Source organism: Mercurialis annua, linkage group LG4 (genome assembly GCF_937616625.2).
Source record: "Mercurialis annua linkage group LG4, ddMerAnnu1.2, whole genome shotgun sequence".
In the NCBI taxonomy this organism is placed as follows: Eukaryota; Viridiplantae; Streptophyta; class Magnoliopsida; order Malpighiales; family Euphorbiaceae; genus Mercurialis; species Mercurialis annua.
In genome coordinates, this window is record NC_065573.1 from 21,840,410 (window position 1) to 21,865,499 (window position 25,090).

At 29.7% G+C, this 25,090-nt stretch overlaps 3 protein-coding genes across 4 annotated transcripts; 1 reads left to right on the forward strand and 2 right to left on the reverse strand.

Annotated features, from left to right (window-relative positions):
* Positions 1–1,958: 1,958 nt before the first annotated feature.
* On the reverse strand, positions 1,959–3,158 carry LOC126679534 (transcription termination factor MTEF1, chloroplastic). The gene has a single exon (XM_050374582.2). The coding sequence runs from the start codon at positions 3,020–3,022 to the stop codon at positions 1,970–1,972; it is 1,053 nt and encodes a 350-aa protein (XP_050230539.1). The 5' UTR covers positions 3,023–3,158; the 3' UTR covers positions 1,959–1,969.
* Positions 3,159–4,531: 1,373 nt separating this feature from the next.
* On the forward strand, positions 4,532–7,303 carry LOC126678088 (2-Cys peroxiredoxin BAS1, chloroplastic). The gene is made up of 7 exons (XM_050372960.1): positions 4,532–4,844; positions 4,951–5,025; positions 5,121–5,202; positions 5,309–5,388; positions 6,139–6,264; positions 6,805–6,918; positions 7,030–7,303. Exons 1-7 carry the CDS (start codon positions 4,641–4,643, stop codon positions 7,144–7,146), a joined length of 798 nt encoding a protein of 265 aa, XP_050228917.1. The 5' UTR covers positions 4,532–4,640; the 3' UTR covers positions 7,147–7,303.
* Positions 7,304–8,318: 1,015 nt separating this feature from the next.
* Positions 8,319–13,265, reverse strand: LOC126676156 (cytokinin riboside 5'-monophosphate phosphoribohydrolase LOG7). Of its 2 annotated transcripts, none has more exons than XM_050370303.2 (7): positions 13,033–13,265; positions 12,104–12,201; positions 11,226–11,256; positions 10,743–10,842; positions 10,539–10,609; positions 9,484–9,627; positions 8,319–8,709 (listed from the first exon to the last, which is right to left on the reverse strand). In XM_050370303.2, the coding sequence occupies exons 1-7, from the start codon at positions 13,138–13,140 to the stop codon at positions 8,611–8,613; spliced, it is 651 nt and encodes a 216-aa protein (XP_050226260.1). In that variant the 5' UTR covers positions 13,141–13,265; the 3' UTR covers positions 8,319–8,610. The 2 variants fall into 2 exon arrangements, with proteins under 2 accessions (XP_050226260.1, XP_050226261.1); XM_050370304.2 differs by lacking the exon at positions 13,033–13,265 and adding an exon at positions 12,651–12,750.
* Between the last annotated feature and the right edge of the window lie 11,825 nt (positions 13,266–25,090).

Consider the following 25,090-nt stretch of genomic DNA (forward strand, 5'->3'; position numbering starts at 1 on the left):
TAATTAATTTACCCAGTCCTTTGACTTCGTTGACTAACACCAAAAATGAAAATATTGACAAAAGCAAAAGTGAGGGGCCACATAGTTTAGTTTTCGAACAGGAGGGAGTAAAGTGTGAATTATGTCAAATATGAGGGACTTCATAGTAATTTACTCTAAAAATAACCAACTTGTTTTTTGAAATTTAAAATTCTATAGAAAAATGAAGTAGAAAGTAAAAATGGCTCTTTACATGTGGAGAGTCATTTTCACTCTCTACTCTATTTGACTTCTTTTTTTATTGTCAAACTCTTTAATTTAAGAAGTTTGATAAATTTAAAAAGTTTGATAAATTTAAAAAATTCATTGGAGATGCTCTTAAGCCGGTTAAATTGCTAAAACTTATCACCGGTCTTCCTGCTTTTTCTCTCCACACTCCAAAAATAAGAGACCAGCCCTAATTGCAGGGCCAACGCTCCTTATGCGAACCAATTTCAAACTCATATACGTTCTATTCCAGTGACAAGGTTAGCAAAAGGCCGAAGGTACAAAAAAAACTCTGAACTTTTCAAGAAAGTACAAGACAACTCTTTACTTTTTTCTGGCTCAAATCGACCCCTCAATTTTTTTTTCGAACAAAAAACCCCCTCCGTCCAAAATCTCCGTTAAATGATGACGTGGCACATAAAGGAAAAAGTTTAAAAACATTCTTAATGTTTAAAAGACTTACCAAATTTATACTAATGAACCTTTTTAATCATTCTCACCCTCTTCTTCACTTAAAAACCTCTAAAAAAACCTAATTAATTTTCATTCTAATTAATTGTAATAAAACACTAATGAAACTCAATTGAAAAAAACGAATTAATTTTAAAATCGCCTCCGAGTACCGAATCCACCGCCGCAACCCGCCGCAACCGTCCCATTCAATTTTTTTTCTTAATCCTTTTTGAAAGGATGAACAGTGTTCGTCCTCTTTGAGAGGATGAACATTGTTCGTCCTCTCAAAGAGGATGAACAACTGTTCATCCTCAAAAGAGGATGAGCGAGGATGAGCAGAACTTGCTCATCCTCTTTCGAGGATGAGCTTGCTCATCCTCAAAAGAGGATGAACAGTTCGTCCATCCTCTTTTGAGGATGAACATTGTTCATCCTCTCAAAAAGGATTGAAAAAAATTAAAAAAAAACTTGATTTTTTCCGGTAAGATTTTAAAAAAATTAGTTGAATTCCGATTAAGTTTTGACGTATCTAATTAGATTTCTATTTGGTTTAAATGGACTTCGATGTGTTTAATTAGATTTTTACTTGTTTTAATTGTGTTTTGAAGTGTTTAATTAAGTTTCAATGTATTTAATTAGATTTCTATTTGTTTTAATTGTGTTTCGAAGTGTTTAATTAGGTTTCGATTGGTTTAATTGAGTTTTAAGTGGTTTTAACTTATAATTTTATTTAATTATAGATATTTTTTTAAAAAAAAGATGGTGAAATGTTTAAAAAAATTATAAGTATAAATTTGGTAAGTCTTTTAAACATTAAAAATGTTTTTAAACTTTTTCCTTTATATGCCACGTCATTATTTAACGGAGATTTTGGAACAGAGGGGGTTTTTTGTTCGAAAAAAAAATTGAGGGGTCGATTTGAGTCAGAAAAAAATAAAAGGGTTGTCTTGTACTTTCTTGAAAAGTTCAGGGGTCTTTTTGTACCTTCGGCCTTGGCAAATGATAGAAACTCCTTGATACTCCAAATTGAACAGAAAATCGAGTAATCCATTTCGACTTGGCTGCAACAAAAACTATAGACATTTGCAATAGATTTGCAATAGCAAAGGTTTCACACGAGCATTTATACAAACACCTAATAACATAACGCTTAACACGAAAGCCAATCCATCCGAATCCTCTGCACCGGACATTACACTTCGCAGGAGCATTTAAACAAACACATTCACAATCAAATAAAACATAAACAAAAAAGAAAATTAACAAGAATTCAGCTTGTATTAGAAGAATAATCATCAGAATCACAACTATTTATACAAAACAAAGGCGAATTACTCGAAGGCATTGACGAATTACAACAAACATCCAATCGACTATAAAATTGATCGTCAGTAGTCTTCAACAAACCACGTAGAGGAAAATACAGACCTCTCTCAACACAACACTGGTGTCTCGGCTTAATCCTATTCTCTAAACTAAACGAAAAATACTGCGGAAACTCTCTTAATTCCTTCAAATCCCGCCCCATTTCGACTACAAAATAGTTCAGTTTCGGCTCAAAATTATCATTCACACTGTAATTGAACAGGGGCGGAAACCTCCTAAACATAGACACAGCTTCTTTATATTCAAACCCTATTTTTTCAAAGTATTGAATTCTCGGAATTAATTTATCCTCCACACTACACGACAGTAAATACGTGTGTTTATTTACCTCTTCTATTCCGATACTCTGGATGAAGTATAGGGTGGGACGCAGCCTTTGTTTTACGCTGGAGAGTAGCAATCTCGGCCGTCGGTTGATCACTCTCCTTAAATCGGAGCCGTTGACGCCAGCTTCCCGGAGAAGGAAGGTGAAGACCGGGAGGATTGAGGCGGCGCTGGAAGCGAGAATCTCGGGGCAGATGGAGACGATTCTGCGAAAGTCGAGGGATGTGAAGTTCATGGAGGAGAGTAAATCAACGGTTGATTGAATGTCTGTGAGGGAAGCGGAGAAGATAATCTGACGGTGGCGGTCGGGTGATGAGAAGACGTCGATTCCTATCGAGTCTAGGTAGAGCATTTTATGTTGGAAATCGTCGTTGGGTTTCGGCGGTGGAGGGTGGATTTGAGGTGGCGGAGGTGGGGGCGGCGGTGAATTGGGGGTTTTGATGTTGTGAGGGAGGATAATAGTGTTTGTTTTGGAGGAAAGGGAGGGAAAATGGAGAGCTGTGGAGCAAGAAAGTGAGGGAAAATCATGGTGAGGATAAGGGAAAGTGTGGGCTGGTTTAGTGTAAGGGAATGAGAATTTGTGGTGAGAGAAGCAATGGAGTTTTTTTTGCATTGTTTTTACATGGTTTGTGTGATTGTGAGGAAGAAGATGATGTGAATTGATTTTTATTTTTTGAAAAAGAAAATAAACAGAGGGAATGGTGATGTTTGTTTTGGGGTGGGTTAGGATAAGGGTAAGGGAAGATTATGATTTGAAGATGGTGAACCAGTGGAATGTGAAACTGGATAATACCACAATTGGTTATACAATGGGCTGGGTATGGGCCCAAATAAATAACTCATGTTTAGACCTTCCAAATCTCCCATTTAAATTGTGGCATAGCCACGATGGTCCTTGGCGGTGGATGCACTAGGACTGCAATAACAATGGAGGAGTTGTTGATTTCAGACATCGTTGTCAAAAATACTGGAGTAGTCTTAATTGATATTTTTGATCTAATTTTTCGATTTTCGAAAATTAAATTTTAATTGGGTCCATTCGGTGGCTAAAAAAGCTCTTGTGGATGACTGCTTTGCTGTTCTCATCATTTTACCTTGTAATAGTTTACTCATTAGTGTTGAGGAGTTATTTCCTTTTTATATATATATCTTTTTTCATTTAATGAAGTTCAATATTCGATAAAAGAAATACCAATTTTATCTCTTTAATTTACATACATCAATAATTAATATTTAAATTTACAAATGAATTAAATAACTTTTGAAAATTAAAATGTATAGGTAACTGATGTGAAAATTAAATTAATCAACAAAAATAAATTATTAAAAATGATTTAAATTTAGATTAAACTAATTAAAAAGACATTTTCTCTTTATTTGATCAAATTCACCACTATCGATCCGTGAGTTAACTCTAGTAGCTGATAGTCACAAAACTTAATTTTTACAAATAATATTTAATTTTATATATAAATTTATTTATTTTTATAAAAATTTATAAACTAAAAAAATTTATTTATTTATAATTTTTATTTTATTAATACATGTTTATAATAATAATTGTTATTATTTGAAAATATATTATTATTATTAAACTAATTTAGTATTACTAACTTTTCAGTTTAATTAAAATATATAATTATCAATTTAGTAAATATTTATGATTTTTTTTATATTTAAAAAAATAAAGATAAAATCCCAATGCGCAGATAAGTGCTCTCCTGATTTAGAGAAGTCGCGGGTTTAAACCGTGATTATGTATGCAATCTTTTAAAATTTAGAGTCAGAGTCTACCTCCCGCAAGTGACCTATATTACTCGAACGGGAATTAGTTTGAACGTGGAAGGTTTAAACGTGACGTCTGATAGTTGAGACCTGTTCAGAAAATCTCATGGACCATATATTAAAAAAATATAAAAATTATAGTAATTGTTGTAAAAAATAATTGACAAAAATCAACTAACATCACCATTAAAGTAATAAATTTGATGGAATTTTTTTTAATAGTTTTAACATCAAAATTTTAATATAATTATTTCTTAATAAACAAAAAATTATTTGAGTGTCAATTATCCAGCTACAGCTAGCAGCATATGATATTTAAGTGTATTTTATCTTCACACTTCCCCTCACCATCGCTTCTCCACCTTAGACTTTGTAAGTGGCAGTGCTATAGTAGCCACTGAGACACTAACTCTCTCACAAATCAATCGGTTTGGTTCTGCAACAAAATGGCTTGTTCTGCTGCTTCAACGACAGCTCTTATCTCTTCAATTGCAGCCACTTCCAAATTAACCCCCGGCCCCATCTCTCAAACCCTAACTCTCCCATCTTCCTTCTTCGGCCACCGCAAGCCCCTCCAGTCTCGCTCCCCTCGCTCCATTTCTCTCAATCGAACCTCTCATTCCAGAAGAAGCTTTGTTGTTAAAGCTACTGTAAGAAGTATTTGCTGATTTTTTAACCATTAATTGATTCAATTAGAACTCTACTATTTGCTGTTTGTAATGGAATTATGTAATGTAGCTTCTTTTCTTTTTGTAGAGCGAACTTCCTCTTGTTGGAAACAAAGCACCTGATTTCGAGGCAGAGGCCGTTTTCGACCAGGAATTTATTAAGGTAACTTTTATTACCGTAATGTTATGCTGTGAATTGCCCGTTTCGAGGTTTAATTCTGTTTATAATGTTATTTGTTGTTGTTGTTGTTGTTATAGGTTAAGCTTTCCGATTATATTGGGAAGAAATATGTGATTCTCTTTTTCTATCCGTTGGACTTCACATTTGTTTGCCCTACAGGTGTGTTTTCCACATTAAATTTAACATCATAAGTTCGGTTTTTTTCCGATAGAAATTGATGCTTATTATTGTTCTTACGGATCTTGAACTGTTTTTTTATGAGCAGAGATTACTGCTTTCAGCGACCGCCATCATGAGTTTGACAAGATAAACACTGAAGTGTTGGGTGTTTCAGTAGACAGTGTGGTAAGTCTCTCATCAATTTGAAAAGGCTAATGTCTTTCTTTGCAGTTTTGTTTTGATTTTATGTAATGTACTGCTATTTCTGTGTGTCTCTGTATTCTCTCTTACTGAGAATTGTCTTTAGAATATAATCTGTGTGGCTACAGAGGGAATTGAATAGTCTTGTGGAGATTTATGTTCTATCTTGCAAAGATTAAACCCTTAACCTCTTTGTTTATAGTATAGTTCTCGACGATTAAATGTTTATGCACGCCCCACGAGTGTATTTGTATGAGCATTGCAGCCGATGAAGATGGAATGTTTTTTTTCATCTCTCTCATTATCTTCACCTTAGGCTTAGCTTAAGTACCTTTTTCACTTTTTTTTCTTGTTGAAAGAGTAAAGATGTCAATTTTAATTTCAAAAGTTTTGGTTTCAGTTTGTCTGTTCCATTTGACAGAAGAATAAACTAAGAAATTATCTTTTTTGCATGGAAGATTTAAATATTGTTTTGGTACTAACTTCATTGATTTGGCTTTGAAAGGCTAAAAGCTTTTATGTTCAATTTTATTATAAAATGGATTAGCAAGGTCAATGACGAATGTCTTAGATTTTTATCAATTGTAATTTGTATGTAATGTTTAGTCATTTTGCTGTAGAAATTAGTAGCAAAATGTATCCATCTTTATTTCACAAATTATGATAATGTTAATTTTGTGCTCAATGTTGAATTTTCATATTAATCCTGATTCTGTTATGCTATTCTTTCTGTAGTTCTCCCACCTTGCATGGGTTCAAACTGATAGAAAGTCAGGCGGTCTTGGAGATTTGAACTACCCTCTGATATCTGATGTCACCAAATCGATTTCAAAATCATTTGGGGTGTTGATTCCTGATCAGGTATATGACATGCTTATGTTGTCAAAACTCATCCTGAAATAGCATAAGGTTTTTGTTTCCTATCGGTTTTATTTCCAGCTCAAATTTAATAGTCAGATCTCCTGACTACTTTATGAACACTGGCAACACATTCGCACAATCAATTTTCATGCATTCACTGTCTTTCCTATGATTATAGCTTTATTTATAAGTGTTCAAATATAGTTTATGTGGGTTATGAACTTTGGATGAGATGGTATTTTAAGTGTAATTTTGACAATATCCCACATAAACCAAATGTGAACACCCCTAGCCTTATTGGGACAGAAAAAAATGTCACTGCGCATGTGAAGCTAAGTGACGATTCACCAAGTTTGTTCTCTGTGGTGCTTACACTTATGGGTGTGCAAAAACTGAACTGAACAGACAAATTTGGTTCTGTTTGAAACTATAAAAAAAGTTCATTTTTTAAGTTAGGAGCGGTTTTTGAAGTAAGAAAAAAATTCAGTTCATGTGTTTTCATACCTTTGTCTTGTAATGACATATAGTTTCTAATGCTAGGGAATTGCTTTGAGAGGACTTTTCATTATTGACAAGGAAGGAGTTATCCAACACTCCACCATTAACAATCTTGCAATCGGGCGTAGTGTTGATGAGACTCTGAGAACCCTTCAGGTAATAATGCTTCCCAATTATAGAATTCTCCATATAGATTTATGGAAGTGATACCTAGTCTATGTTGATTGATTTAATCTGTTTCGTTCTTTTGTACTATGGTTGCATCAGGCATTGCAGTACGTTCAGGAAAACCCGGATGAAGTTTGCCCTGCCGGGTGGAAGCCGGGGGAGAAGTCCATGAAGCCAGACCCAAAGGGGAGCAAAGAGTACTTCTCAGCAATATAGGGGTTACCTTTGAAACCCCGATTTCGTATCGTCTTCAGGTAGAGAGTTGTAAACATTTTTTTTTCCGATTTTCATGTAACATTTGTTAGACGCTTGAGTTTTGGAAACAATTTCTGGAATAATGCATTGGACAGGACTTGCATCTTGTTTTTGTGAATGAGTTGATTCATTAATCAAAATGACTTATGTGTTCCTTATTTTCTCAAATAATTAATATTTTCTTACTTCAATCCCTTCTTGTAACAAATAAATTGACAAGCATTTTAATTGAATTTAATGACAGTAGTATGGTTTGATCTGTCAACAATCCTAAGTTAGATTTATCTAAATCAGATATTCAGACTATATTTATATAATATATGTATATTTTAAAATTTCTAAAATTAGTATGAATTTGGAAAATAAGCAAGAAATTTCATAATTTTAGGCGCATCTCATGTGATTCAAATACAAATAAAAGTTTATAACCACATAATATCATGTGGCTCACATGTAAAGGCTCAGCTTGAACTCATGAAAAATTATAGTACTATTAATATTCTGAATCGGAGCTTGAATTAATTTAGGTATCAATTTCTATTTTTTTTAACATACCATCAATGTCTATCAGTATGAAGGCAAATGCAAACTTTTATAACGGTAAACAAGCTTCATCTAAGAGGATAAAAGAATAAAAAAACATTGGCAACCACCCAACACCAATCATGAAACTCAGATGGTCACATGCTGTCGGCCAATTTGGATATGGATAATAAGTGATTGACTGTAGAATTTTTCACAATAAAATAACACATAAAGAAAGAAAATAATAATGAATTGTTCTATCAAACCTAACACAGCTGATTTTATAAGACTGTAAAGCATTTCAAATCATATCAATTAATAATTAATTCTTGGAGTTTGTTAAATTTGTTTAATTCAATATGTACCTAAAAATCAACTGAAATGTTATATCATTAAATCAAATTAAACTCAAAAACTTTTTTTTATAATTTTACACTAAACCAATACGAATATATCTACTCCGTCTGATAAATCGATTTCAATTCAATTTTGCACAATGACAATTTACAATTTCGAACTCCGACATTTAGTGGCTACAAATTAAAAGCTAAAACAAATATACAACTATAGTCTTCTTTGCATAGGGTGAACAACACAAATTATGTATATAAAAATATAATAATAAAAGCTTGATTAGATTTCCTTTTCCTTCCCAGTTCAGACAAAAAATGGAGAAATGACACATTTTTCTGTTCTCCACAATATCTATACATCTGAAAACATAAACTGGGACAATTGTGCTTAATTTAGAGCATTGAACCAAAACAAAATCCCAACCCCAAACAAAAACTTCTTCTGCTCCAGATGTTAACATTTTCTATATACTGGGACGGCCAAAAAGAGGTTCAAAATAGGATCATTGTTCTTCATTATATTTATATATTGGATTACCTCCGCATTCTACAATGTAGCAACTCCTGGTCCGGCCACATAATTTAGTCTACCAACTTCTTCCCATACCAGCTTCGACGTTATTTCGTCGTATTCCGGTACGTATTCCTGCCGGAAACAAATAAAGAAATACAGAAAGATTAGAGATGATACTCTAAGTCATCATATGATCATTTTCATAAGAATCTCAAAATTAATCTAATCAGAGAGATCAATCATTTTCAATTGTTAGTACTTAGTGGGGCACCACTTCTTTCTACAAACGATGGCAACTATACTTGACCATGGACCGAGCTTGTCTGATTTCGGAACTGATCCAATCCGACCTGACTCTCTTAAATGTAAATCTTAAGGGTTCACAAATAAGCTTTTACAAAAATAAGCTTTTCTGAATTTTTTTATTTTACAAAAATATACTTTTTAGTAGCTGCGGACAGCTCCTACAACTTTTTGAGAGCTTTGCATTAGATTTTTAAAAAAGCAACATTTATGTAAAGAAAAACTAAAAAAATGTTTCTGTAGAAACAAAAAGTAAAGATTGTAATTTCCTAAATCTAAAACTCATCATCCAGGTGCAGTTCATGAATTGGATTTATACTCGTTCGGTCAGGATGTTTCAGGACTATATGCAATTATTTTTAAAAAATAAAGAGTTCAAGCCCGCCTGTTAAAAATGGACTTAATAGGAGCACGGCCTCAGACCCGGACCGAACTTAAAATAAAAACTAAGTGTCCAAGTCAAGTTCAAGCCGGACGGGACAGTACTCAACAGTATAATGGCAACTAAGGAGCCCGAAAATGAAACCCGTGCTCAAACAAGTCTAACTTAAGATGAATCTAATTCTGGCAAATTTATAAGATTAAAATAGAACCAAATTGTACCTCAAGTTGTCTGACTAGTTGTTCAGCAGTTGGTGCAGAAATGATAATGCGACGTGCAATAGGAGATATAAAGCCTTCATCAACGGCCTTATCAATGAAAGACAACAATGAATTATAGAAGCCATCCACATTCAACAGTCCCACCTGCATGTTTTTTAATAGTTATTTATTTGCATAAGAATGAGACAATGTTTAATTATTAATATGGTGTAACACCTAACATACACAAGCACCTTCTTTTGACCAAATTAATACCCTTTCTCCCATTCAAACGGAGATTATCTCATAAATCAATTAATAATCCAAAGTCATGATTCATAATCATCATTGCAAAACTATATCTTAATTAATCTATCTTTCCATGTGATATCCATAGAGTGCCCACATGATTTGATTCCTTCATTATTTATCAACTTTTGATAAAATTATACTATACTTAATTGACCAAAGAAAACAAATTAGCTTCTTACGAATTGAACGGAAGGCTAATAACAAGAGACGTGTACTCAAGAAACACGACATATCAAACATGTCCCATCAAGCTACAGAAAGCTTGGAGACCAGCTTTAAATATTTATTTATCATGTGAACTAATAAGTTTATTATATAGAGCCGTGTTTAACAAACGTATCGGACCGACCAGTTCAACTGCAAATCGAAAGCCTACCAGCTAGGTTCATATTACAACAAAACATGTAATTCGACCGGTTTGAACTGAAAAAAAAAAACTATAGGAATCGGTAAACTAACTAAACATGCGTTGAGCCGTAAAAACTGGTTGATTTTCATAAATTTGATTATAATTTATTTATTTTCCATTTTAAACTACAAAATCTCATTTACAAGGTCCAATTATATAATTCATTGTTCTAAGAGTCTTTTGTTTGTATACATATATATAAAATTATGAGTATCTATTTTTATTCAAACGGTTCAACAGTTGATTAAATTGTATGAACGATAAACAGATTCGATTTTTAGAACACTGATTTGGAGTTTCAGACTATAAAACACGACATCATGTGTATGTAACATGTAAGAGATTAATTTCTTACAGGTTTCCGATGGATTCCAAGCTGAGCCCATGTAATGACTTCTAGTAATTCTTCGAGTGTACCATAGCCTCCTGTTATCAATAAATGAAATTACAATTATGTACGCTAACTAGTTACAGTTTTATTGATTAATATTAAAAAGCTTCTTTAAATTCCTGATGTGCAGGATCAAATCTAAGAGGCAATTTAATATGAAAATCTTACCAGGAAGGGCAATGAAGGCATCGGCTTGACGTGCCATCTCAGCTTTTCTTTGATGCATATCAGAGACAGCTCTAACTTCCCCAACAGTTTGACCAATTATCTGCAACCATATCAACTTTTGTTAATTAATATCTTATTTCTCTACCATAAACAAATTCCTAATCTAGTTCCAAAAAAGTAATTAAATAATAAACCATGTTTCCTAACAAAGGATATTAAATTGATACATTCTGTAACCTTGTCTCAATCCAACACAGCAATAATGAAAGAGGCAGTAGAAAGTAATTAAACAATTAAATGGCCTATTTTTCTATCATGAACTTGGTTCACTGCGTAAGATTATAAACCGTATAATAAATGTATGATATTTGCAAAATAAATGAAGATATGAAAAAGCTTCAATTTTAACTTAGCATATTACAAATAATAACAAAACATCTAAAGAAGGAATCAAATTGCATGTGTACCAAAGACCAAACTTACCTCTCTAGGCATAAGTGTTCTTGGGATTACCCTGCAAAACATAAAAACAAACAATGAACATAAATCAAAATCATTTACTACTAGGTCCTTCAATCTGGTCTAGAACATCAAGATTTCAAAAGGGTAACAATGTCTTTTTAATCATAGATCCACTATTGATGATAATAGTCCTAAAACTCCTTTTTAAAGAAAGGTGACTATAATCACTACCTTAAAGTGTACATACTTTCTAGCTAACTTTTCATTATCTTTTAATTCCAAGCTTAAGTAAACAACACATGGTATTAGTCTGACACTGCAAGAAACAAAAAAGATTTTCACTTTATCCAATTGATCAAGAACATTGTTATCCTCAAGGAACATCAAGAAACTAGTTTCAAGAAAAAGACTGTATGAAAACACAGAATTTCAGTCTCTCATTACATAAAGATAGAACCTTTTTGTTTCAAATGAACCAAAAGAAAGAAAGAAAATTGCAGAATTTCCATTTTTTCTAAAAGGGCCACCAAGGGTATAAGAAATTGAAAAGTCCACTTCATAGTAAATGGAGAAACAAAAAAAAACTTGCATGGTTTAGCAAAATTATGAGCAATTATAATTTTGCAATAAGAAATACCACTTGAGCTACATTTCATTATAATGTTTATCTAGCGTATATATAATTTGAGCTACCGCTCGTTGTACTTAAACGTGTGACATCCAACAATTAACCAATCAATAATAAACTAAATACTTTTTGTTGATTGATTATTAGAATGAATTATAATAAATGTCATGCAATTAATAAATAATTCATAATCCTACTACACAACTCATACAAAAATAAATTGTTATAATGAATAAAAATAAGTTGAGATTCCAAGAAAAGAGAGACTAACCCTAGAACATGGCGCCCACCATCATGAACTGCCTGAGAAACAAGACCCATCAATCCCACGCTCCCACCTCCATACACCAAATCAATCCTTCTCTCCACCTTCATTCAAAAACATTAACACGTGTCACCTTCTCCAATCATCACCCTCACCACACCCCAACACAAATAACACAGCAAAACAGTAATTATAATATTAATAATAAAGCTTGGTGTGAGTGAAATATGCACATTTGAAGACTCATAATATCAAGGTAGCACGTTTGGTTCCCTTAGAGTAAACAATAATTTTTTTTTCTTTTGGTAGGAAGAAATTTTGTTTTAACTAATTAAAAACCAAGAAATTAATGTTTTTAAAAAATGGATTAAAACTGTAAAAAAAAAAGGATCATGCAAGAAGTCTGCTCAACTGACAGGCAGGTTACAGCTAGCAAGCAGCCTCCTCTCATGCCAAACATAAACCCTAAACCTTCTTTAAGAAATATATGTATATTTATTTATTTATTATTAACATTTTTCAACTCTTTACAATCATAAGCCCACGTTCAGACCTTGTTTCTAGCGACTACCTTCATCTCCTCCAAAATATTTATTCAGAATCAAAAACAAAAAGTTACATAGCTTTTTAAACTGAGATGCAAAGTTTCTGACATAAAACAAAAACTTTCTGATCAAAAATGGAGATTTCAACAATAAAATGATAAAGACAGTTGATTAAATTGCACCCAGAAATAAATAATGACCATTTAAATTCATTTTTAAATAATACCCAGAAACAGAAAAGGCCAAAAGAAGAACACAAGCAAACAAGAACTGAATATGGTTTGTTTTTTAAAAAAAAAATCGGGATTGGTTCCTGCAACACATTTTTTTCTTGATTTTGTTTCTTGAAAGTGAATGAAAAAGAAACTAAAAAAATAAAGAAAAGTATACCAATTCTTTGCCTAACTGAACAGCAGCTTCTTGATAACTAGGTTTTTTGCCAGTACTGCTACCACAAAACACACAAATCCTTTGAAACCTAGACTTTGATGCTTCCATATTATTCTTCTCTTTGTCTTTCTAATCAAAAAGAAAATAAAAGATTGGTTTTTTTTTTGGTTTGTTTGGGTTCAACAAAGAGAGGGTTGGGAATGAGAACAAAGTGAGTGTTTCTTTAAATATACAAAAATCCCTCAATAACTCTCTACCCAAGTCATTTGGATTTTTTTTTTATTTTTAGAAGTTTATAAAATACAAAATAAATTTTTTTATAGGTATTTTTAAAAAAAATTGTGTGTACTTAAAACAGAAACAAAAAGTATACATGTCATTGTGAATGGAAATAAAAAAAATGAATAGAATCCCACTGGAATATAAAAATAAAAGTAAGGTGGAGTAATTATTCACTGGTATGCATTCATTTCACCCACTGGTGGATTTAACCATACATGTATGACACGTGGAAGTTGTGTTTAAGCGCAGATCAACCCTTGCCTACTGGATGAGGCGAAGCGACTTGTTCAAAAAGTTGGATGGATAATCATTAAGGTGCAGTATATTTAACATGTAGAGCAAGCACTGGATAATTGATTTTTTAGTATGAAAATTAAGAGCAAATTACTCTGAAGTCCCCATATACGCTGTAAGTCACATTTTAGTCTATTCTATTTGAAAATCGAACGTCATGGTTTCCTTTTTTGTTTTTGTCAACGGCTTAATTCCTCCATTAACTTTTTTCAATTATTGATGTTAGTTAACTAAATTAAAGAACTTAATAATAAATTAATTTTAAAAATGAATACGAAATTGTTGATAGAAATAAAAGTGAAGAACCATAATATATTTTTAAAATTTCTTAGCTCTCTTCATCCTTTACAACAACAACGCTTTGAAAATAATAAAGTGAACGACAGACTCAGTGATCTTGTAAAATGGGCTAATGGTTGTAAAGTAAAGTTCAAATTAGGGTAATTAGAGAGAAAATGAGACAGTTAAAGGTAGATAAGGAGTTACTTGAGTTAATGAGGGGTATTGTTGGTATTAGTGACAAATTAAGAGGAGTTGGTGATGAATTAAGTTTCTTCAACGTTTTCGAAACTGTTTCCAAATTTGTTGAGTGTTGAGAATCTAACATAGCATAAAGTTTTATTAAGTTTTATAACTTACAGTTCACTTTTGACAACAACAATTATTCTTTCTAGTTTTAGCATTTTTAGTACCTTTTTAGAGATTTAAGCCATCAATTTTATCTTTTTCATAATTTTTTATCCTATCATGGTTGGTGATTTGAAGCTTTGTTGTAGAACAATTTTTATCTTATTAATGCAAGTTATTATTGTGGGTTCAAATCGTCTAAGTAAGTATTCATTTATCATGCTATCTTTTTGTTTATTAGTTATTATTTTGATGTAGAGCATGGCTGGCTAAACTCCCGTTGTTTGGGGGTGGATTATGAACTCGCAAATGTTGTATTAATTGGTTTTGTATGCTATGGCTTGTTTAAACATATTTTAATCATAGATCATAATGCTTATTTAGGTTTCGCTACCCTAAGCATGATTTCTGTTTGTTTGATGCATTGAAAAATGGTTTAATGAATAGATGTGTATGGTTAGGAGCCTATGCAATGATGCCGCGAGAGCGGGTTAGGGTTTAGGTAGTCATGAGTTGGGTTAACCATCCTTTATCGCTTAATCGGATGTACCCAGGATCACTAGAGTGTATTAGGCTACGTTTAGCTATTCAGTTGACGGTTTTGTCGTTCTTTGAGACTCGAGAGAGCGGGAATGGTGCCTTATAAACAACTTGGTTTGTGTTTATTGCCATGATATGCATGTCCAGTTAGTGCAATGTTTGCTAGCTAAGTATCAGCCTCCAAACGTCTTTACTCTTATCACTAGTTCTGTATTTGTTTACCATTATTTAGTTAAAGTTTCGTGTTTATTGTTGAGTTTCTACTAGTGTTTTGTAGTTGTAATCCGGCTCTATTTCGTAATGGTTTAAAGTGTTTTCGATGCCTCTTTCTTGTTTGCTAACTGAATTGGGACTCACTATCAATTCATTTTTGTTAAATCCTTTTCATCCTTGTGGGTTCGACTACCCGGACTTATAGTTCACTTTATTACGAGTTGCGATACCGTGTACTTGCGATAAATGACCAACATATTTTTAGCGTCATTGCCGGAGATGAAATTGTATTTGATTGATTGAAAGTATTTTGAAACTCGGTCGAGTTAGCTTTATTTTTCTGTTTTTACTTTAGTTGTTCTTATTTTCTGTTTTTAATTTTACGCCCGGGTGTTCTTGTTTTTGTTTGCATAGAATTTCACTTGTAGTGTACGTACAATACGCGTCGATTCAAACTTCCACTCGAACCATATCAAGAAGACATTGGAAGCATCGAAAGGAGTGTGCGTTGAGCAAACTGTCGACCCATAGTAATAGAGGGTGACAGAGAAGAGTATCATATTGAGAGATTCAATCCTTCGATAGAGGAAGGGGGTCAACATTTTCCACCATCCCCGCCTCCTATTGAGGAAGGAGTGCAATAAGCGCAACATCTACAAAGACAACTGAACCCTAGGAATGATCCCCCACAACAATCACAAAGGCGTACCTTGGGCAAATTTTTCTTGCCGGATGTGGATAATGCGAATTACCGCTGTTTTGCTCAACGGGTCCAAGCGGTCACTTTTGAGATCAAACCGAGTACCATCCAACTTATGAAGAATCGGTGCCAATTCTATGGTTTGCAAAACAAAGATCCAAATACTCACGTCTACAAGTTATTCGGAGTGTTCAATATCTTCAAACTTCACAATGTGAACTTGGACCAAATTAAACTCTGAATTTTCCCGTTTTCTTTTAGTGATAAGGCGAGTCTATTGCTTCAATCGCTTCCTAATGAGTCAACCACTACTTTAAAAATGACAAATATAACCCTATAAATATTCAGCCATATATTTATTTGTTGGAAAATTATACCACCGCTTTAATAGAGACATACCCGGCATAATTTTAATAAAAATCTTGTATATATTAATTATACATATATATTTATAAATATAGAAATATTTGCGACCAATCATGTCATATATAAATTATTGATTTTTAGTCGACATTCTTTAAAATATTTATATATTAAATATATATGCATACTAAAATTAAAATTTACTAAAAATATATTAATAATTTATATTTTAAGAGTTATTTTAATAAAAATATTATATAATATTATATTTACATTCAACTAGTTTATTAATATATATTATGACTACTTTTGTATTTAGAATTATTTTAGTAAAAATGTAAATATAATAAAACCTACACATGATTAGTTATTTCAATAAACCCAACATATAGTATTTTTATTAAATTTTAGTATTTTTATGTATGGTGGCCACAGTTCACAAAGTAGAGTTTCTTGTTTAAAATCTATGATTCACGTGCAAGGAACAAATGAAACAGTTCCATTTTTTATCGATTTGTTTTTTGTTTTTATAAAATTAAATATAAATACTTAAAATAAAGTTAAATTTAAAATTAAACTTAACGTAAATGATTAATTATATTTAAAATTTAAAATACTCATTTTGTTTACGTTAAATTTTGATTTGTTTTATAATTGGAAAAAGAAAGAGTTTATGAAAGGAATTAAATCCACGATCTTAGCAGAATGTTGTTGATATTTATATCATTTGATAATTAATATTTTATATAAAGTAGATATAGTTATAAATTGTTATAAAATAAAAATAAAATTGATGGTTATTTTTAGAAAGAGTAACAAAATACAAAATATTATTTATAAATAAATAATTTTTTAAATATTTATAGTGAATATATTATTAATAAATATAGTATGATATATAAATAATTATATATATATATATTGAATAATTTAAAATACATCTTTTAAGAAATATGCATTTTGAAACTGGAGATTCTGATTTTTAAAAATACTGAACCTGTCCGAACTCGGTTTCCTACCAATTCCAGGCTGATTTGTACCTGATGTAGGATTTGACTTGTTTCTAGTCGGGCCAGTTTTAGACACGAATCACGGTTCAATCTGTTCTATTGTCACTTCTATTTCTATGGTCACCTCTATTTTTTTAATATATATATATATATTATTATTATAATTTTAATGAATATATCTCTTTATTAAGGTGTGAGTTTAATAGCAAAAAACAAATATAAAATTGGATATACTTATGTTTCAGAAAGGAATTTTTTAAAAAAAGTATAAGGATTTTGCTTGTATTTTTGATTTAATCTATAACAGTGTTAATTTTTTGTTGGATTTATACTTATTTGTATTGAAATAATTGAGTATATATGTTCTTTTAGATAAGTTATATTAGATTAAATGTTAGCGAAAATATTTATTTTTAATTCAACCGACTGACTGTAGAAGGGTCGATCGAACTCACACCCATTTAAAGGATGCAATATGAGGATTGTTGTGTTGGCCAACCCTCATTTGTAGTATAGATGTTAATATGTCCCTCTTTTTACTATAAGTTGATATATATACCAACAAAGTGTATGATGATTCTTTTTTGGCTTTTGGCTTTATTTAAATAATTTTTTATATTTTTCATTTTTGGTAAAAGAGAAAAATTTGGCACCTGTATAGATATAATGTACTGGTGTCCATGCAGTTAAGTAAAAATCACAGAATAAACTGAAATGCTGTCCATAACTTTTGCAATCTAAATCTAATTTTGCATAAATTAAAAACAATTTTGAATATTCTTGTCTTATATGTATATAAAAAAAATAAAAAAGCATGCAGGTCACGTGTAAACCCCCAGTTGTATTGGGGAGCGCCTACAATTCGGAAAGCTCCTGGAAGGTAACAAAATAAGACAAGCCATTTCATATCATTTAATTAAACATATCTAATTACTTATATATTAGTCTATTCCTATTAAATAAAGTTGTTGTCTTTTTTAATTTGATCTCTATATGCTACAAGACAACGTTACTAACTTAATAATTGAATTACTTAATATATAGTGTAAAGTAAATTTGATCTCCTTTATTATTGGAAAGGAGGAGTAGATTGGACCTCCTTTAAGATATAAACTATTAATATTATAGCCTAAAGTAATGAAGGCTTTTCATTATTATTTTTTAGTTATAAAGTGTAGATGGAGGGTAATTGATCGTCACCATTATTGAATTTTTTAATTTTTTCATTTCAATCACTAAATAATTTTTTTAATTCATTTTTTTATTTTAATATTTTCCAGTCAAAAAGAATTAGGTGAGCCGAAAGTTTACACGTGTCAATCGAATTTTATTAGTATTATTTTGAAAATTTACCATATATATATAATTTTATTTTAAAAAAGAGTTTTTAGGTTAAATTATACTTACATGACAAATTTTTAGTTAAAAATAATTAATTTTTGATTGTCATTTAAGTATTTTGGCCGGAAAATATCAAAATAAACAAATAGCTTGTTGATCAAAATAATAATAATAATAATTTAATAACTGAAATGAAAAAATTGAAAAATTAGTAATCTTCAAGATGAATTATCCGTAAAAGAATCTAATCAATTAATACTCTAAGTTGCTACAATTAGAAAAATTCAAGTTTGCAAATGATTATTGACAATTTGGTGCTTAATTTAAATTATGTGCTAACCTTCAAAATGACACAAGTCCAGCTGTTTTAAGAGGACATTCTATGTAATTTTTTTTTATCATCTTTCTTTAGTTTCTTTAAAGATTATTATCATAAAAACAATCTTCGCATTTCATGTTATTTCGATTTAAACATATTTTACCAAATGTGGCATTCTATTATTAAATTGTTTATTTTCTACTTAATAAAAACTCAATTTTTATTTTTTACATTTTAAAGCTCAAATGTCTTATCTTATGTCATTGTAGTCGTTTAAAATAATTAAAACATCGTTAAATGCCTAATGAGATATGCTTAAATAAAAAATGCATAAGTTAATTTTTGGTTTAATCACCAAATTGTCAAACCTATACGTCTTGTGTTAATTATAGTCAAACTTTTAAAAATCACCAGATTTAGCCAAAGCCTTATATGCTCTGTTTTTTTGGCCATTTTTGAATCGAACTGGTTTTTCTGACACCGTGTCGTCCACGTGACCACTAACTAAGCAATTGGCTGACATGACAGCTGAAATATTTAAAAGTTTTTTTATGTCTTTAAATTTTTATTTTTTCATGTCTCTAAATTGGCTGTTCATCAGATTCTTCAATTTCTATTTAGTTTTTGGCTTAATTACTTAAAAACCACTCACCTTGAATTTTTTTTTCGTTTATACTCTGACCTAGAAAAAAATTCATTAATACCCTGAGATATGTATTTATGTTTCACCTCTACTCCGAGACACTAAATTAATCTCTTTTTATTTAATTTTTTTTTTAAAATAGTTCATTTTTAACCTAAGCTAATTAGAGTTTAATTAGAAATGAATTTTTCTCTAAATAAAGGACTATTTTAATTTTTTTTCTAAATGAAAAGAGATTAATTTAGTGTCTTGGGGTAGAGGTGAAACATAAACACATACGTCAGGGTATAAATGATTTTTTTCCTAGATCAGGGTATAAACGAAAAAAAAGTTCAAGGTGGGTGGTTTTTAAAAAATTAAGCCTTAGTTTTTTTATGTTTTTAAATTTTTATTTTTTGATTTAATGATGCCTTAAAATGCATAAAAAAAAAAGGATTTTGGCATGCAAAATCATGTGGTACAAATAGTGGGAAAAGGGATCGCCAACAAAACGATAGCATTGAATTAAAGAAGAAACAGAAGTGACAGTTGACAATGTATTAGTAGTATGAGATTGATGATCAAAGAAGAAAAAAATTGTATCGGAAAAAGAGTTATATTAAATTTCTGGGGGAGTGGTCCGGTGTTTCTCTTGTAATCATTACTCTTTTTGCTTGAATTGTGCACTTTGATTGATTTAATTTCACGTCTGCCTCTTCAATTTTTAGATTACCACCTTACTACTTAATATAAGTCCATCAATCCACTTCAATTTAAATCTTTTTATCAATTAGATATAGATTTAATTTCGAAAACATATAAATTGATAAGGCGTTTTTTTTATTTTTTTATCAAAGGCTAAAACTTTCATTGATGAGAATGAAAATTACATAGATGAATGGTTCTTCAACATATTGAACGAACTATTCTAAATTAATGATGAGAACTGTTAATACAGTCATCGATTAGGGCTTTTTCAACCATCAAAAGGTTACCCAAAACATAAATGAATCAAACTGAAAATAAGATCTTGAAATCGCTTGATTCTTGGAGCTTCAAATTTTTCAAACCTCATCTTCAACATAGATCCATAAGTTATCTTCCAACTCTTAGATCTACAACAACATTCAATCAAAATAAAATTTAAACAAACACCTTAAAAAAAGATTTATTGAAATAAAAAAAGTAGATCTATGATTAATAGTATTATGGGCGGAGAGAAGATGATTTTCCGGTTAACCGGAAAAATCTTCTTCTCTCACCCTTAAAAAGATGAAAAAGAAAAAAAAAATTGGTTTTAGAGAGAAGGGAGAGCTTTTGGTTTTAGAGAGAAGGGGAGTAATTAGTGACATGTATGCAGTTATTTAAAAAAATTAAATTAAAATTTTGTCTCTCGTAAAATATCTATTTAGTTTAAATAAAATTTAATTTATATGTAAATTTTTTAAATGTGTAATTTTATAGTTAAAACTCGTCTAAAATATCTCACGTATCTTGTGCTAAAAAGAAAGATAAAGAGAAGACAAATTGAGTTTTTATAACCATTTTGTAAATAACGGATCTAACATAAATTTGGTGACAATTTTATTAGAGTAATGACAAGTTAAAACACAGCTTAATAAAAAAACACTGTTATCAGAAAGTATTTTAAACTTGGCTTACTACATAATTTAGCCTTTAAATTTATACCTATTTATCTATCTAACTTCTAAACGTGAAGTTTGATCTACTAAACCTCAGAATTTGTTAAATAATCTATTTTCACCTCTAAATTTGATAGTTTTATAAACATTTAACATCTTCTCGTCCACCTGACTTTGGCGTCTATGTTCAAGCAAAGATTGGCACGTAACGGTAGAAATCAAAATTTAGATGGATAAAATAAAATGGCTTAATACATTATCTGATCCCTAAACTTGTACTGATTTACTCATCTGACCTCTAAATTTTTTAATTAATCCATTAGATCTCTAACTTGTTAAATTATCCTTTTTAACCCCTAAATTTGAAAAGTTTTAAATTTATATTTCATTTTTAACATATATCTAATTTAATTAATAATTATTAATAAAATATTAATTTTTTTCCATGCCTTATATACTATTTTTATAGTATACATCGTTTATTTTACATTTATTAGTTCTAATAAATTATCATGTAAAATAGTAATACCTTATTTTTATTTAATTTAATATTTATTTTATTTTAGTTTATTTTAATTATTATTTTATTATGCAATATTTTTTTATTAATATTTTTTTTGATGATTGCTATAGTTTATTTATGTTTATTATCTATTCAATTTTAAATATTAAATTAAATAAAAATAATTAATAAATAAATTATAACTATTTTATAGAAAGTTTATTAGAACCGATAATATATACAAAATATAAACGATTTCATTTAAGCAAACAGTATATAAAGCATGAAAAAGTAATATTTTATTATTAATTAAATTAAATTAAATATAAATTTAAAATAAAATATAAATTAAAATAATTTAAAATTCTCAAATTTAAGGGTTAAAAAGGATAATTTAACAAGTTTAGAGGCGTGATGGGTTAAATAAAAAATTTAAGGTCAGGTAAGTAAATTAGTACAAGTTTATAGGTTAAACGATGTATTAAACCGTATATATTTAACAATGTGACAAACGAACTAGCAATTTAGTCAAAAAGCTTTCGCTACGTCAGTGCGTTTCAGGCTCAATTTTCGTTAAGAAGGATAATTTTATAAGTTCATAGGTTTGATAGGTCAAACATCAAGTTTAAAGGTTAGACGGGTAAACGAGTACAAATTTAGGAGTCAAATGTTATATTAAGCATTTTAAACTTATTTTGACAACTCTTTTCAAATTCCATGAGCAAATGATATTCAAATTATTTGGTGAAGGAAAGCAGCATCAAACCATCGACAAAAAGTATAAAGATTAAAGTACATTATATATGTAAATAAGTTTATTTATCAGACTCTCCCTTTTTCACATTTATATATATTAGTAGTATTATTTTACATACTTCACGTATAGCCTATATTTTGACATAAGTATAATATAATTTAATTTAATTATTAGAATAAAATTAAACTTAAGTAATAATTTATTAATAGATTAACAAAAAATTACCTAGGTCGTCGGCTCAATTTCTCCTACAAACGCTTCTCCTTTCTAATTATAAAAAACATTGTACGATTATAGTTTATCCTATTTGGTATCTTGAATAATGAATCTAATTTTAAAAATTACATAAAATTGCAATATACTTTATGACTAGATCAAATATAATTTTACTTAATAATGGCTGTTTACGTGAAATATAATCATACAAAACAATAAAAAATTAAACTTAGTAATTAGTTCAAACTAAATATTTTAAATTAGAAAATATTTTTTGTATTAATTCATGCATATATAAGTACTTAGAAATAATACCTAATGACGGTTTACTAGATAACTTTTGTAGATTTTATATAAATTTTAAAAATTCGAATAAGCTTTTTTTTTATTATTAATAACATTTATATACTATTTTACAAAGAGAAAGTAAGTATAGAGTCGAATTAAATTCTATTTTAACAGTTAAACTCTTTGATCAAGAAAAAAAGTAATGAAAAGTTTTAAGGGAAAAGGTGTAAAAATAACCTTATAAAACTCAAAAATGATCCTAATGACTGTTTAGACGCAAAAATAACCCTAATGTACCCATTGAGGAGCGAAAATAACCATTATGCTATGAAAAATGAGATTTAGAGTCCTTTATTAGACAAATTTATTTAGAATGTATAACTAAAAGTCTTTTTTTGCGCCTTAAAAGCAATATTTAGGATTGTTTTTATATTTTTCTATTGATATGTATTAAAAAATTTATCTTTTATTAACTTCTATTGTAAAATTATTATAATTTTTTTGTAATCAAATAACTTTTTCCAATTTTTTCACCTTAAATGTTATTATTTCTACTAATCTGCATGATAATAACAATAAAAAAAGTGGATGTTATAGACAACAACCGGAGTAAAAACAATATTTGAAAGATGTCATTCAATTGTAAAATAACTTTACAATAGAGGTTTTAAAAAATAAATTTTAATACATATCAATAGAAGGATATAGAATGGATCTTAATATTTCTACTGATACACTACAATGAATGATTTTGGAAGCGCAAAAAGGACATCAAGTTTAACGGTATGATATAACTCGATCTAACAGATAGGTCAAAATATTAGTTTTTAGAATGTTCGGGTTACGTTTCGACAGCAATATTAAAATTACTTTTGTGCCTATAAAATCATGAGGATGATTTTTATAATTCAGTGACAATATTAGGGTATTTTTGTACCTTTTCCAAGTTTTAGTTAATCCAACCATTTATTAAGAATAATAGAATTATTATTTTTTAAAATTATTATCAGTAATTTATCAAAATTCAGTGATAATAGTTTTTTCTTTTTCTGGAAAAAAGTGGCACACAACAAAAGTTGTTATGAAAATTGGAAATGGGGGCCCGAAATAAAATCTGAAGCAACACCCAACAACAAGGGCCCCTATCAGTCTATTTCATTGCAAAAAGGCTTGCTCTGCCGACACCATGGCTTATGGACTGCCACGTGTTCTATCATTAAAAGTGAACTCATATCCACCGTCAGATTATAATCTTTTGATAAAACATGCGGACCCCTCCATATCAGATCACATCTGACACACGTGCGATCCGCCGCCGGCTACATAACCGACGCTGAGACACATAAAGACATGAGATAATGTGTCAGTGAATTATACGATCCAGATTCATTAACTTGTTTTGAAAAATAAATATATACTCTTATCTTCAAATTGAAAAATTATTACATCGTATAATCGTCAGGATATGTCATTCGCGCGATAAATAGTGCGTTAGTCATGTGAAAAATTAATAATAAAATTAAATAATATTCTCTCCGTATCACTAGAGTTGTCCACTTTGTCTTTATCACACAGTTTAAGAAAAATAATTATTGTATATAGGTTTTATAAAATTTTACTTACTTTTTTTTTTATAACTAGTTTCGCATTACGTGCTATGCACGTGGCTCGTAACGTAACTGGTCAATGTATATATTAGTAAATTTATTATAATTATATTAATTTTTTATTTATAATTAATATTAAATTAGTTAATAATTTTTTTAAAAATAAATATAATATATTCGGTTATTAATTTTTTTTTCATACTGCAATTATTTTTCTTTTGATTTTATAATAACCATAATTAAATAATTAACTTAATTTTAATAATAATATCTTTAAAAATAATAAAATAGAAATTTAAATAATATTATATTGACCAAATACAGTATTTTAATTTTATAGATCAATCAAACTAAAAAATAGGCATTCCTACTAATTTGGAGACAATTTAGTTATTTTTTACATACTAAAAACTAAATTGGAGATAATTTAGCTACCTATTCTAATTAGAATTTTAATTACAATAGTGATTAATTAAATGACTAATAAGTTAATGACTATAAAACCTTTATTTAGTAGTAAACTGAAAAGGATTATTCAGTAAATTTGTCTGTCCCCCCCATCCGTGCTTTTATATATAGTATAGATATCCCTATTTTATATAGGGTCCACATGCAATTTATTTTCACTTTATTCATTAGTGGATTTTAAATAACGGTAATATAGGAAAATTAAGTGTAAATTTAGTTACTTTTTAAAAGTGGACAAGAATTTTGGGACAAAAAAATTTCTCAAA